The sequence below is a fragment of the Dermacentor variabilis genome, chromosome 4 (genome assembly GCF_050947875.1).
Source record: "Dermacentor variabilis isolate Ectoservices chromosome 4, ASM5094787v1, whole genome shotgun sequence".
In the NCBI taxonomy this organism is placed as follows: Eukaryota; Metazoa; Arthropoda; class Arachnida; order Ixodida; family Ixodidae; genus Dermacentor; species Dermacentor variabilis.
The window spans coordinates 70,019,156-70,033,106 of record NC_134571.1 but is presented as its reverse complement, the minus strand read 5'-3'; the positions used below and the strand labels follow the sequence as shown (position 1 = coordinate 70,033,106).

The window sequence follows — 13,951 nt, the reverse complement described above, 5'->3', positions numbered from 1 at the left end:
TCATGTCGAGCTGATGACTGCATAGCAAGAGCGCTTTCTTTTTCGTTATGGTAGCGGTGTAAAATATATATCTGTAAGTAAATACCATTGCGACTTTACCTCAAGGTGTTTACTATTTGAGGCGGAACCGGAATGCACTTCGAAATTTATGTGCTGGAAACGGAGTAGTTGAGTAATAATTTCTTCGACAGACACCTTTATCGATAAGTTCCAGTAGGTACCAATATCCTACATCGTTCTTGGCGAAATTTTGCACACGTGATGTGAATACGAGTCCAGAATAAATTGGTTGATATGGGCGAAGTTTGAGCAATGTCCAGTATGCATGGTAACGTTGTTTCGCAATATATTATTCTTTCTAAACTATAACTAAGCCTCTTTTATTCGATATGCACCCACCAACACTGCTATATCTTTATAGTGTTTTGTTTGGGTCGTTAAGCTTTTATTCATTTAGTATTTACCCTGCAGACATAAATCATATTTGTATTCCACAGTTTTCATGCTGATGATATCGTCGCTAGATAAGGACGATGCAAGGGCAGACACACTAGGCAAGAAGGCGAATGTGAAGAACGGAACTGCCTTCGGGAGAATTTGTGCTCAGCAGAAAAAGCAACTCTTAAGCAGCAAGGGTAAAATCAAGCACCATCGGCGACCTTCGAATGTAATCGCCCCCATAGAGTCCTACTGCTGCTGATGCTTTCATCATCGTGTGTTCTAAAGTAGTCGGTGAAGCTTGCGCGGTTCGATGGCGGCTTTTTGCGACGCACGTAGTACAATAGACTAGGATGGGCCAACCTCGCTCTCAAAGTAACGATTTTCACGAACGTTATTCAGCGAGATATATTGGAACTGGTGGTTACGCCTCCGCCAGGATGATAACTTCAGTCGAACTCATCGGCGGGAACAAGCCGTCGGTGTGTAAGTGTGCCAGTGTATTCTCTGCCGGTGTCTGTCAGTACTGCGTGCCGAGACGTTGACTCAACGCTATACCCTTACAAAAATTTTTATAGAAAGTCCATAGACAGTCTATAGACATTTGTCTATGAAGTCTATAGACTGTCTATAGACATTTCTTTAGACTAGTCTATAGACAGTCTATAGATTTATGGCCATACACTTTTTATAGACTAGTCTATAAAAAGTCTGAGTCTATAGACTGTCTATAGACATTTCTTTAGACTAGTCTATAGACAGTCTATAGACTTATGGCCATACACTTTTTATAGACTAGTCTATAAAAAGTCTGAGTCTATAGACTGTCTATACACAGTCTATAGACAGTCTATAGACTTATGGCCATACTTTTTATAGACTAGCCTATAAAAAGTCTGAGTCTATAGATTGTCTATAGACTGTCTATAGACTTATGGCCATGCACTTTTTATAGACTAGTCTATAAGAAGTCTGAGTCTATAGACTGTCTATAGACGGTCTATAGACTTATGGCCATACACTTTTTATAGACTAGTCTATAAAAAGTCTGAGTCTATAGACTGTCTATGGACAAGTGTATAGGCTTACAGTTCTACTTTTGTAGACTGAAGTCTATAGAATGTCTACAGATGAGATTTGTCCGTAGACATTTTATACACTTCAGTCTACAAAAGTAGAACTATATATACAGTTCTACTTTTGTAGACTGAAGTCTATGGAATGTCTATATACAAATGTATATAGATAGTCTATAGACATTCTATAGACTTCAGTCTACGAAAACAGAACTTTATAGTCCGATACACTTTTTTTCTATGACATTCTGCAGACATTTGTTAAAAAATATGATTTTTTTTTAAATCTATAGGCACTCTATATACACAGACATCTTATAGACAAGTCTACAAAGAGTGTATAAGGCCATAACTCCATAGCGGCTATCTACAAGTTAGTTTACATTTTTGTTTACATGCGGTAGCAAAAAGTTTTGAATGTATTTATGCATGTGCACCTGTTCCTTTTCATCTGCACTTATGCATTACCGTTAGTAGATTAATAATGCTTCTGAACCAGCTGTACTTTCATATATGTTGCACAAACAGAAAGAATTTATATAGTGCTGAATCATGCAGTGCGAAAAATAAAACAAATGCGCCAGCAATGCATTTATCGTTTTTATTGCTCGATATAATAGATGAATTCCTTAAATTCATGTCGTATGCTATTATGGAAACAGATTAAATATTTACACTACTCCTTGGCAAGCATGGTCGCCAGGCTGGCCTTGACCTTTGTGTCATTAGTCCCAAAGGTGCTGCAGGTGTATGCTGCAAATAAGTAGATGCAGCAATATGAGGCAAAAATAACAAGTGTATATTCTTTGTGTGTTCATTAAGCAGCTTAATATATTTGCTCAAACCATCTAAGTCAATACTTAATGCGGTTTAACTATGACTAATGGCTGCTTGTCAATACAAATCAGCACCTTTATACAATGTTTTATTGCATGGTATGGTGAACAATTAAACAGTCACAACTGCTGCTCGTGCCAGCAACAGTATGTTCCCTTTTATGACAAGTTCATATATGATGCATTATTGTACTTATCCCAAATGGTCTCTATATTTATTGCTGAAACGTTACCCAGTTGGGCTGTCTGTACATTTTTTTTGGCTGGTAGTTAAGTATGCCCGTGCAGAGGGATATTTTCAGAAGACGTGACTGGAATATTCACAGTATCATTCCTAAGATTGTAATTTATTTTGCTTAATACACATTTAAATGTCTTTCTCATACTTTTAAATGAATGGGTGATTGGCCATAACTTCAACGGAAGGCAGATGGGCTGATTGTATCGATATGGTCACTTAATTTGTTACAGGTAATGAGGCCTCTTGGGCGTGCTAACAGGTTTCCAAGTTAGGTATACCACATGAGCACCCGAAATACCACACGAGCACTTTGTGTCATGGCACGACAGATATGCACCTCCTAGGAAACAGAACTGATAGTATAGTTCGAATGAATTTTATTACAGTAAATTATTTAAGGTGCTTTGAAAGATGCAAATTTTTTCTAGGCTATCGAGGTTCAGGACGTTTAGTTAACGCAAAAAAAAACACATATTGAGTAAGAAATGCCTTGTCAGTAAGCTTGACTTTCTTTTATTTTTCAATAAATGGAACCAATTTCCTTCAATTTTTATCAGGTGAAACGTTTTAAAAATATATTTAACTCAGAGATTCTCTGGAAACTTTGTATGACATATAACAAGACAGCATGCCTATGTGGCCATTTTAAAATTTCCCGATCTTTTTCCAAGCCTTCCCTGGCTGCTTTCATGAAAATTTTCTGGCAATCTATGACGCCTGCAGCTTAGGTGTAATAAAAAAAATATTGTGGTTTAATGCTTGCCAAGTACTGCCAGTCCATAATATTTAGATAAAACGAATAACACGTCAGTCACTTGACATGCAGTATTAGATTCAACTGACTTGAATCCCTTGATTAATAAAGCTGACAAGGGCTTCGGCAAGTTCGTAATTGATGGCCACACGAGTACAGCACGGAAGACAAAGAGACACACGTAAAGCAAACGCAACAATGTGAGGAAAAACTATACAATGAGTTATACAATTAGTTATTTTTACGCTTCAATAGTAGCTTTCAATATAATTTGCTCTCATCACTTATGCCTCTAGTTAACTTTGTTTACCTCTGACTAAAGACTACATGGGAATATTAATCAGTACCATTATGATGTTTCGTTATACTACAGTATGATAAGCAGTTAGACAACCGTAATGGTCGCCGGTGCCAGCAACGGTACGTTTCGTTTTAGGACAGGTTCATGTGACACACAGTGTACTTATAAAAATAAAAGAAATGCGAGAATCCCAAACGATTCCTATAATGATACTTGTTGAAACAAAGATACCCGGCTGGACTGTGCACATTTTTCAGGTGTTAATACAATATGCCCCTGCCGAACGAACATGCTCAGCATACTGACTGCAGTTTTGAACAATCACGTTAAGATTTGCAATTTATTTCCGCTTAGAACAGTCTGCAATGTCTCTTTTCTCATACTTCGAGATGAATACATTTGCCACACTTTCAGTAGAATGCACATGAATGGGGGCGTACTGATCAGGTTACTTATCAACTAAAACATGTTACGATCTCTTAGGTGTGTTGATAAGGGTAGAACAAATGCAATGCCCACTGAATTATTTGAATAATCTGTGCGTTATCTACTTAGAAAAGACCACCAAATTGATAATCTGGCTCTTTTTTCTTTTGTACAGCGCATATTGTATGCAGTCTGTCCAAGACGACGGCGCTACATGCAACAGTAATGAAAACCGGAACACTTATTACGCACGACAATGGCTTCATACCATGCACGATTAGCACAATGCGAATCTGCGCCAGCAGCTGCCTTGTGATTAAGAGCACGTAAACTGCAGAACGCCGAAGCATCGGAAGCCGCTTAACGCTTTTCATATAGCTCGAAAGATAACTTCTGCTGCTAAATTGTTTAAAAAAGAGACAAAAAACAAATCTTCCAACTACCGTCAAACGCAATGCCTTCAGTTTGAAACGTGTAAAGGTGTTCCCGGAGCGACTAATTTATTGTTCTCTAATTTTTTCGGCTAAGTTGCAGAGCTGCAAGTGACTAAGCTAATCGCAGGTTTCATGCTCCAAAAGCGTTTGTGGTTGCATATAAATAGATTGGGTGAATCTAGAGATTTCTACTAGATATTTCTTCAAGTCTCGTGTTTCGCTTGCTGTAACTTCCCAAAATTATTTAGATTGGTTGCCAGGAACCTTAAAAATACTGCTACTTTTAAGCTATGCGAAAACGGCAGCGCACACACTGCTGATGCATGCCCCGCAAACACGGCCTTTCATCCGAGTACGCTAGCAGTTATTCAACTATGCCTGTCTGTTTGAAAATTCTTGATGCTAACACAATTTCGAGATATATGCGTAAAGCGTGTCACGAGAATTTCGCTACACATACGGTGCAGCATTCATCGCGGCCGGATCAAGCGCCACTAAATGAGATCTACCACACTGGCTGCCCAACACACACAATCCGCTTGGTGGTAGCTCAGTATCAAGTTAAAACATGGTGTACTTCCTTTTTTACGCACCTAAGCTATAATGATAAAATCAACAAGCACGAGCGATCACTCGCCGTAAAACATTCCGTATAGTAGAAGCGAGAACAAGAGCGCGTTATCAAACCATGTCAACGACAAACCGACACTATACCCGAGTCGCCTGCGCTACGTGCAGCCGGTTCGCGCTACGAAATGCGCTCACATAATCATGAGGTATTGACGCAAAACGTCTTTGATAAAGCTTACCATTCAATGTAGTTGACGTGAGATGCCACAAAGAAGACACGCATACACAGACACCAACGTTCAGGGAGACACCGCACACCGCCACAACCGTTTACGTGCCTGGCGCACTCGTTGAGACGGCGCCCGCCGCGCACGCGCAAGAGCTCCGAGCATGCGCAGGAGCTCCGCCCGGAGGGCGTGCGCGCTCGGAGGAGTGTGAGCGCCTTTTCCTCCTTCATTTTTTTCTTTGTCTCTTTCTCTCTCTCTCTGCGCGCCATGCGCGCCGGAACGGGTGGCTTTTCTTTTCCGTTATGCATTTTTTTCGTGGACGAAGGATATGCGCTGGCAGGTTGTATGACAAACGCTGTGGGCTATCGTATCAGACTGGAACGCTAACATGAATGCGCTGTTTGTAAAAGCCGTTACGGTGCCCTTCAGACGTTTTAGACGCATTATTGTCAGCGTCGATGAGTAATACAGCGTATTTGTAGCATATCTTCCAGCGTACCGCTAAATGTGATGCCCGCACGTATGTTAGTGCTAATTTTCTGTTCCGATGATAGGTCAAAGCAATCAGTACAGCATTGAGGTACTCATATGCGTGGCTGCGCAGGCATACCGCCGGCGAAATACTGGGTGGGCTCAGAGAATTTGGCACCTATTTTAAGTGAATGAGAAACGTTGATGAGTTTATAGTGCAGGATATTAGGCAACAAAAGTCGCCCGATGTTAGTGACGCAGCCGAGATATGAAGACAATGTGAAAAGTATCCGAGAATCGGACGACACACAACGCGAACACCACATGCGCGACGTCGGTTCATGGCACATTCACAAAGTCCGCGTTGTCAGCTACAAACATTACGAGTGTCTTTGCTGTTAGCTTGATGCCTGTTTCGAATCCACTTGTATCTGAAGCTGGCGTTCATAACATATATTTTAACAATTGGATCGGCGTTTTGCTTCCGTTATTCTACTGCCGCAAAAGTGATGCGACAACTGTGAAGACTGTCTTGGGATTGCCGAGAGTGACTACGTAGATCATATGTGGTCAACAAATGCGGAGGTATACACTATGTGTATACTAAAGTCTACAAATAGGCTCTACAGCAATCTCAGCAGTATACAACTTTAGTGGCTTATATCAAATGCAGCTATGTATTATCCACCGGTACCTGCGCTTGGTTACAGCGTAAACGGGTTGGGCCCAGATTAACGATGTTTGTCTATTGTTAATCTATAGACATGCAAGACCACGACAACTCAGAGGTGGTGAATTCACCACCTGGTCTGCGGGCTTTCGCCACTTATTCACCCCCTTTGCCGCATCTTCACCATCTGACCTTCACCACCTGGTCTTCGCGAAGTGTACGTCCGGGAAGCAGCCAGGTTTAGGGCGTTCGGGTGCCTGGAAGACCTTGGTGACTCGGACGGTGCCTGCTCCGCCGCGATCCTCGTTCGGTGCAGCTGCACCGAACGCAGACTAGCAGTCTGCACGGTTTGCCCGCCGCGCCAGGGTTGCGGTGCCGTCGTGCATGAACCAGTGCCATATCATCGCGTTCGCAGAGGGCGGGGGGTATGGGAACTCGGAATTACATATTATCGACTTTCTTCTATAGACATTCAATACACCAGGAGTAGAGAAAAAAAATAGAAACCTTGTCGACTATTGTCCATAATATAGAGAGTCAACAGACAAAGTATGGACAAAAATAAATAGAAACTGTATCGGCTTTCGTCTACAGGTAGTCCATATAGAGGGGAAGTAGACAAAGAAGAAACAAACTCCTTATCGAATTTTTTCTATAGACCGTCTATAGACTGCGAGTAGACAAAAAGAAATAGAAATCTTATCGACTTTCGTCTACAGAAAGTCTATATACAAAGTATATGGACAAAAATAAATAGACACTGTATCGACGTTCGTCTAAAAGTAGTCCATAGAGGGGAAATAGACAAAAAGAAAAAAACACCTTATCGACTTTTTCTATAGACCGTCTATAGACAGCGAGTAGACAAAAAGAAATAGAAACCTTATCGACTTTCGTCTATAGAAAGTCTATAGACAAAGTATGGACAAAAATAGAGACTGTATCCACTTTCGTCTATAGGTAGTCCATAGAGGGGAAGTAGGCAAAAAAGGCACAAACACCTTATCGACTTTTTTCTATAGACCGTCTATAGACTGAGAGTAGACAAAAAGAAATAGAAACCCTATCGACTTTCGTCTATAGAAAGTCTATAGGCAAAGTATGGACAAAAATAGATAGAGACTGTATCCGCTTTCGTCTGTAGGTATTCTATAGAGGGGAAGCAGATAAAAAGGAAACAAACACCTTATCGACTTTTTTCTATAGACCGTCTATAGACTGCGAATAGACAAAAATAAATAGAAACGCTATCGACTTTCGTCTATAGAAAGTCTATAGACAAAGTATGGACAAAGATAGATAGAGACTGTGTCTACTTTCGTCTGTAGGTATTCTATAGAGGGGAAGCAGACAAAAAAGAAACAAACACCTTATCGACTTTTTTCTATAGACCGTCTATAGACTGCGAGTAGACAAAAAGAAATAGAAACCCTATCGACTTTCGTCTATAGAAAGTCTATAGACAAAGTATGGACAAACATAGATAGAGACTGTATCCGCTTTCGTCTGTAGGTATTCTATAGAGGGGAAGCAGATAAAAAGGAAACAAACACCTTATCGACTTTTTTCTATAGACCGTCTATAGACTGCGAATAGACAAAAAGAAATAGAAACCCTATCGACTTTCGTCTATAGAAAGTCTAAAGACAAAGTATGGACAAAAATAGATAGAGACTGTGTCGACTTTCGTCTGTAGGCATTCTATAGAGGGGAAGCAGACAAAAAGGAAACAAACACCTTATCGACTTTTTTCTATAGACCGTCTATAGACTGCGAATAGACAAAAAGAAATAGAAACTTTATCGACTTTCGTCTATAGACAGTCTATAGACTTTATATCAACAAAGTCCAAATCTATAGAAAGGAAAGGTCGTCTATGAAAAGTCTATAGACTTTCTATAGACAGTCTAAAGTCATTTTTGTAAGGGTACTCAGCAAGTCAGCAATTTCTCTAGGAAGAGGTAATCTATTTGAACATTGAAGTAACATGATATTCCAGACAATGAAAGCACCATCCTGCTTTTTGCGATCCGCCAGAGTCAGCAAACGCCGGTAGTACTTCCTAATCATTTCCTTCCAGCTCTTCCTTCCTTCTTTATAATAGTATTTTCTCACACCCCGTACAGAGATGAAAAACGGAAATTAGCATCTGGCTAGCCTCCCAGCTAACCTTTCTCTGTTTCGATCTCTCTTCACAAACGTTTTGGTAGACCGAGCTCGCTTCACGCGAAAACGATGCCATGACAATAGGGATAGTTTGATACCGGATTTATCGAAAACTCGTTTTGTCGTCACTCTTGCGCAAGTATGCTGCTGTAAAACCGTTCACCCGATATTGTCAAAAAATATCTTGTCTTGACGGCACGAAGACAGCCGGTAGCAAACCACTTCTATAGTGCGAGACTGTGGTAAGTATACTGAATTTTTTGTTCTCATTGCAGGGTTATTGGCACGGATACGATCCCGATGTCAACTTGGCGCTCTCCAACTCCTTCCAATCAGCCGCGTTCAGGTTCGGACATACGTTCATCCAGGGTATGGTCAGGCGCTACAACAAGTACCACGAATTCATCGGTAAGAATTGCACATGCTGTTTGCGTATGTGTTTTGCTTCATTTCTTCACCTGGAAAAGCAAGCTAATGCCGAATTTTATGGCGGTACATCTCAGTTTTCATTGTTCGCACTTTTCGTTATTGACTTGTACATTATTGCGCTGTCGTAATACCGGGAATGAGCAACTTGGCGCCTATCACCCTATAGGGTGATAAAAGAAAAGTAAAATGAATGTATGTTTGTATAAAAAAAAGGCCCCCACATTAATATTGGCTGGTTAATTCATTTTTTTGTGACTGTTATAGCTTACTTCTTAATTTGCCCAACGCGTGTCAGAGCATTTGAAGTTCGCACGTGTAAGCAAAACACTTGGAAGAAGTGTGAAATAAACGTTGCAAAATTCAATTCTCTTTCTCACAAGTAATTTCTACTACTATACAATTACCCGCGTTAAGAACCCAGACCAAAATGATTCTAAATGCAATTCCGGATGTAACGATGTCTTTCTTAAGAGGTGAATTGGGAAATAAAGAACATTGCTAGAATCTTTATGTTCCTATTTTGTTCCGATTATTAAGGCAGGGAATACTAATCGAAATATTGTCAAATTACTGAGAAACATGTCTAATGCTAAAATCGTATGTGTAATCCAACACTTCAGTGTGTGTGTTCATGTATGGGTGTAACTGCTACGCTTCCATATCAGTGCATAACTTAATATGCTTAAACCCGTTAAGCACTATAAATATTATTAGATATTTACATTGTGATGTGCAATAAGCCTACTTATTCAGCCGCTTCGAGCCATAGCAACGACTGAAAAGTTAAGGTGCCTCTAAACAGAATTACAGAATCTTGCGTCCCTTGCTTATGTGAACGCTGTGCCACGGCCTTTTTAGTAAAAGGCACAAAAAACTAACACGATACCTGATGGCTCTGCAGGAGAGGATTTTCTGCGCAACCTACTGCGGCAGCCTTTCATCGTCTATCAGCCGGGCAAGCTCGACGAATTGGCCGGAGGTCTTATAAACACACCGGCCCAAACCTACGATCCATTCGTCACGCAAGAGGTATGTCTTCCATATTTTAATAGTGATGTCATAGACAAATATCATAGCGTGTTGCAAAGCGATTGTGCATGTTGTGTTGAAGTAATCTAAGTAATCTAATCTAAGTTGTCCCGCTGATGTCGTGAAGTTGGAAGGAAGGAAGGAACAAAATTTCTTGGGCAGGATATGTTTTCCCCCTATTCAAAAAAAATATTCTTACGCTAGGAGTGTTCACAAGAACATATACTAGCGAATCGTCCTGTTAGATTTATGATTAGGGAAACCTTCCGGCGAATGGCAAAAAGGAGGGGAAAGAGGAAAAGAAGCAAGGGAAGCTAGGGAGTTCAACGAAACAGGAGTCGGTTTTGCTACTTCTATGCGGGAAAAGGGGGTTAAGGAATGAAAATGAAGAAAGGAGAGGTAAGGAGGACGGTATTATGGCAATGCGAAGGAGTAAACTTGTCCCTCACATCGCGTCTACAATCGGTCGCTGAGGCCAGTTGCTTTCATGGCAAACAGCCCTTACGAACAAACAGCTTTGTCAATTCGGCCTCTGGCACAGTGGCTGTTTCACGAGTTGCGAAATGTTCGCTCGAACTAGTCCTTCAGGGCTTTTGTATCGTAATGGCTTTAATTCTTGTAAGCTTATTCTCTTTTTATCGCAAGTTGTGGGGTAAAAATGTTGGTGCTTGACTTTTTTTTTGCCGGCAATTAATTAATAAAAGGAATGCAATGCTATTTGCACTTTGCGTCGTCTTTCTTTTTATTGGTTTTGTAGGACGCATTATACGCATTACACTCATTATAATATTGTCTTTAACCTTCTAAAGCTGCTACAGCCTTGTGCGGTGTGCTATTTATCCTGAGGACATAGGGTGACTCCACCTTTCCGAAGTGCAGAATACTGGGACAGACAGCTGTACGTAATACAAGATGCCTTGGTTGCAGTCTTGCGCTCAATTTGAGCATATGCTTTAGGAGTTTCTGAGTTTCTAGTTTTTAGTCATTCCTGCATGCAAATGAAGTTTTGCGTAATACTTCCTATTTACTTTAGAAACATTTAAAACAATGTCTTTGTATATACAAAGAAGTTCATTTTCTGCTGATTTATCAGCATTTGTATAGTTATTACATGTTCTTCTCTCATTGTGTACAGATGTTAATTTTTAAATTTTGGTATCTCTGTCAAAGACAGTTCGTTTTTAACGTACGAACCGACTGCTGTCTTGCCATCTAAGGATGCTCACACCCCATCAAGAGAAACGTTATTTTCGCTATTCTTCTGAGCCTCCTCCGTGTGCTGTGTAAACGAAAATAAACTTCTGTGCAACCCAATTACTCGTCGTTTAAAGTACAAGTGTACCGCCTATATTTCATGCGCCTTGTCATCACATTGAGGCGTCCGCTGCCGTTGATGTCCACGGCACCAGTGCAGTTCAATGAACCTTCTGCTTTTGTGGATGGCAGATAATTCATATTACTGTGCATACATATAACTGTGCGTACGTTTTACTGTGGACACGCTTTTTGTGCATACATATGCATTGTCTGCGCGCACGTATTTAGCATTGTAACAGCGATAGTCAAGTTAAATGTCTGTGTGCAGACCAAACAAACATGTCATGTCATTTCGGTGTTAATGGATGTCACAGTAAGCACTTGGCACACAGTATTCGAGCAATCAATAGTTTTAACTCGCTGCTGGGAACGCAATTTAGCTTGTAACTCAAGACGCGAGAGTCAATATTGCAGCAAGTAAGGTGCGATATTCGTGATGGGATAGCTTTGGAAAGTGCTTTATGCCAAAAAGAAGGCTCTACGATTTTGAATGACCCAGGTCTTTCTTTGACAGTTCTGTGCAGGCTACTGCCAAATGGTCAATAATGGTGCAACAGTTATATAGATAGATTCAACCTACCGTCGTACAGAAACTTTACTAAGAAAATGTGCTGAATGTCCTCTTAAATCCATGCACTGAAGCCAACACGCCGGTCACTGCGGAAGCAAGACTATCTGCACTATATATATATATATATATATATATATGCTCCTGGACATCTTTTTTGTTAGGCTAGTCTATACAGTGTGCTACACATATAATGTTTGCTGCGAGAAGAGTGACTGCTGAACAGTGGAAAATGAAGAGGACGTAAGTGAAAATGGTCGTTGGTATTAACTGCCCTTTTAAGGCTTTCATAATCGTGCCCATTCTAGCAGACACAAGGGGTAAATAAACTTTGGTAATGAAATATGGCTGTCGATAGAGTTAGCTGAGGCATCAGTCGTAGAAGTTGGAACCCCGCGCCTCCTGCTACTCTGTTTCAATACTGTAGGAGCTACGAAGCCTTGAGTCATAAAGGTTATATGAACATACTGATTAACATAGAAATATGGCTGTTATTATGAGCGTTTCTGTAAGCAGTGCCAGAAGGGTGCCGTAGACTGCCCTGAAACTAATTTTGAATCTCATTCCTCCTGTGTGTCAGCACGAATGTAGCATTACAAATGATCACAGTCCAGTCAGTCCGCGCAAAGCCCACTTTGACGGCTCACACCTATTTGTACAATTTCCAATATCCGCCTGTTTTAGGTAACCAACCATCTCTTCCAAAACCCCGAGGAGCCGTTCGGCAAGGACCTTATCGCCATCAACCTTCAGCGGGCCCGGGAGCATGGCGTGCCAGGGTACAACTCGTTCCGAGAGTGGTGCGGACTGCCACGTGCCCATACGTTCGCCGACTTCGAGCCATGGCTTAACAACGGCACGGCATTCCGCTATTCGCAGATCTACAAGTAAGCGAAAGACAAGAAAATTTTATGTGTGTTCTACGCTGTGTCACCTTTGATGTCTCGGGGAGGTTAGCTTATTAGCATAAAATTTAAGGAGCTTGGAGAGGATCGCGGTCTCATCGCGCTCCTCCGCAATTTCCCTCATCCGCGAGCTCATCTCATCCTTGTCACATTTGGCCAGTTCCCAGTTCAAGCCCATTATCCGCATTTCCTCCTGGTGGCTGCAGTGAAAAGTATGCTCAGAACATAAGATAAAGGTCGAGAGGGATCAACAAATCATGACAGAAAGAAAACAAGCTTTGTGTGGCTTCTTTGTGTGCACAAACCGTCACACAACCTCAGAAAGAATGGAACGCGAGTTGGAATCGACGTCGTTTTCTATGCATCCGACAGGTATTCCAGGTTGTGGACAAACGTGAACACGATTCTTTCAGTAAAACGTAGGGGCACAAGAAACCAAAAGAACTTCTTCTTCACCAGTGCTGACAGCGTCGTGTACTCTAGCCATTACATAAGGAATACTCGTCACTGCTTCAAAGCGAGAATAAAGGATCACAAGTATAACGTGCGAAAAGGCACCGAAAGAGAATTTTAAAACATGTTTCTGGGGTTGCCGAGGCGAGCCACTCTATGGAAACACAGAAGTAGTGTATCAGAGAAAAACTAAATTATACGGCTGCTTGCTGAAGCCAGAAAGATCCTTTCATAGGGCGACAAGTGCGTTAGCACGCCATCGCTCGTCTTCACCTAAAAAGAGTGCCATTTCCTAGGCAGAACAAATCCGGCTTTAACAATATAATCTTATATTCTGGTTACAATATTGTGGTTTTTCTCTGCCTCATGCATGTATGCATGTGTAAGCAAGGAAAGTGAAGTTAACAAGCATGCGCATGTTTCTGTCTCTTACGTCTTCCTTTCGTCCATGTATTTTCCGCTGCTTCACCATTGTTAATGTGGAATTAACTAATTCAAACTTACATCCTTGTCAACTTTATTTCTAGAGGAGAACCCGTCGAATTTCTTTCCATTCGGCAGAAAATTAAAGCCAAGCACGATCAGAAGCCAGAAAATTGCAGTATGTTGAAACCAATCAAGCCAGTGAGATGCCAGAAAA

General features: G+C 41.1%; 1 protein-coding gene across 1 annotated transcript in view; it reads left to right on the top strand.

Moving 5' to 3' along the window:
• The window catches only part of LOC142579330 (salivary peroxidase/catechol oxidase-like), a 152,004-nt gene that overhangs the window by 113,845 nt on the left and 24,208 nt on the right, over nt 1-13,951 (top strand). Inside the window, exons 11-13 of the mRNA XM_075689400.1 lie at nt 8,886-9,018; nt 9,941-10,068; nt 12,638-12,840. Coding sequence (XP_075545515.1) covers nt 8,886-9,018; nt 9,941-10,068; nt 12,638-12,840 — 464 coding nt within the window. The remainder of the gene's footprint in view (nt 1-8,885; nt 9,019-9,940; nt 10,069-12,637; nt 12,841-13,951) is intronic.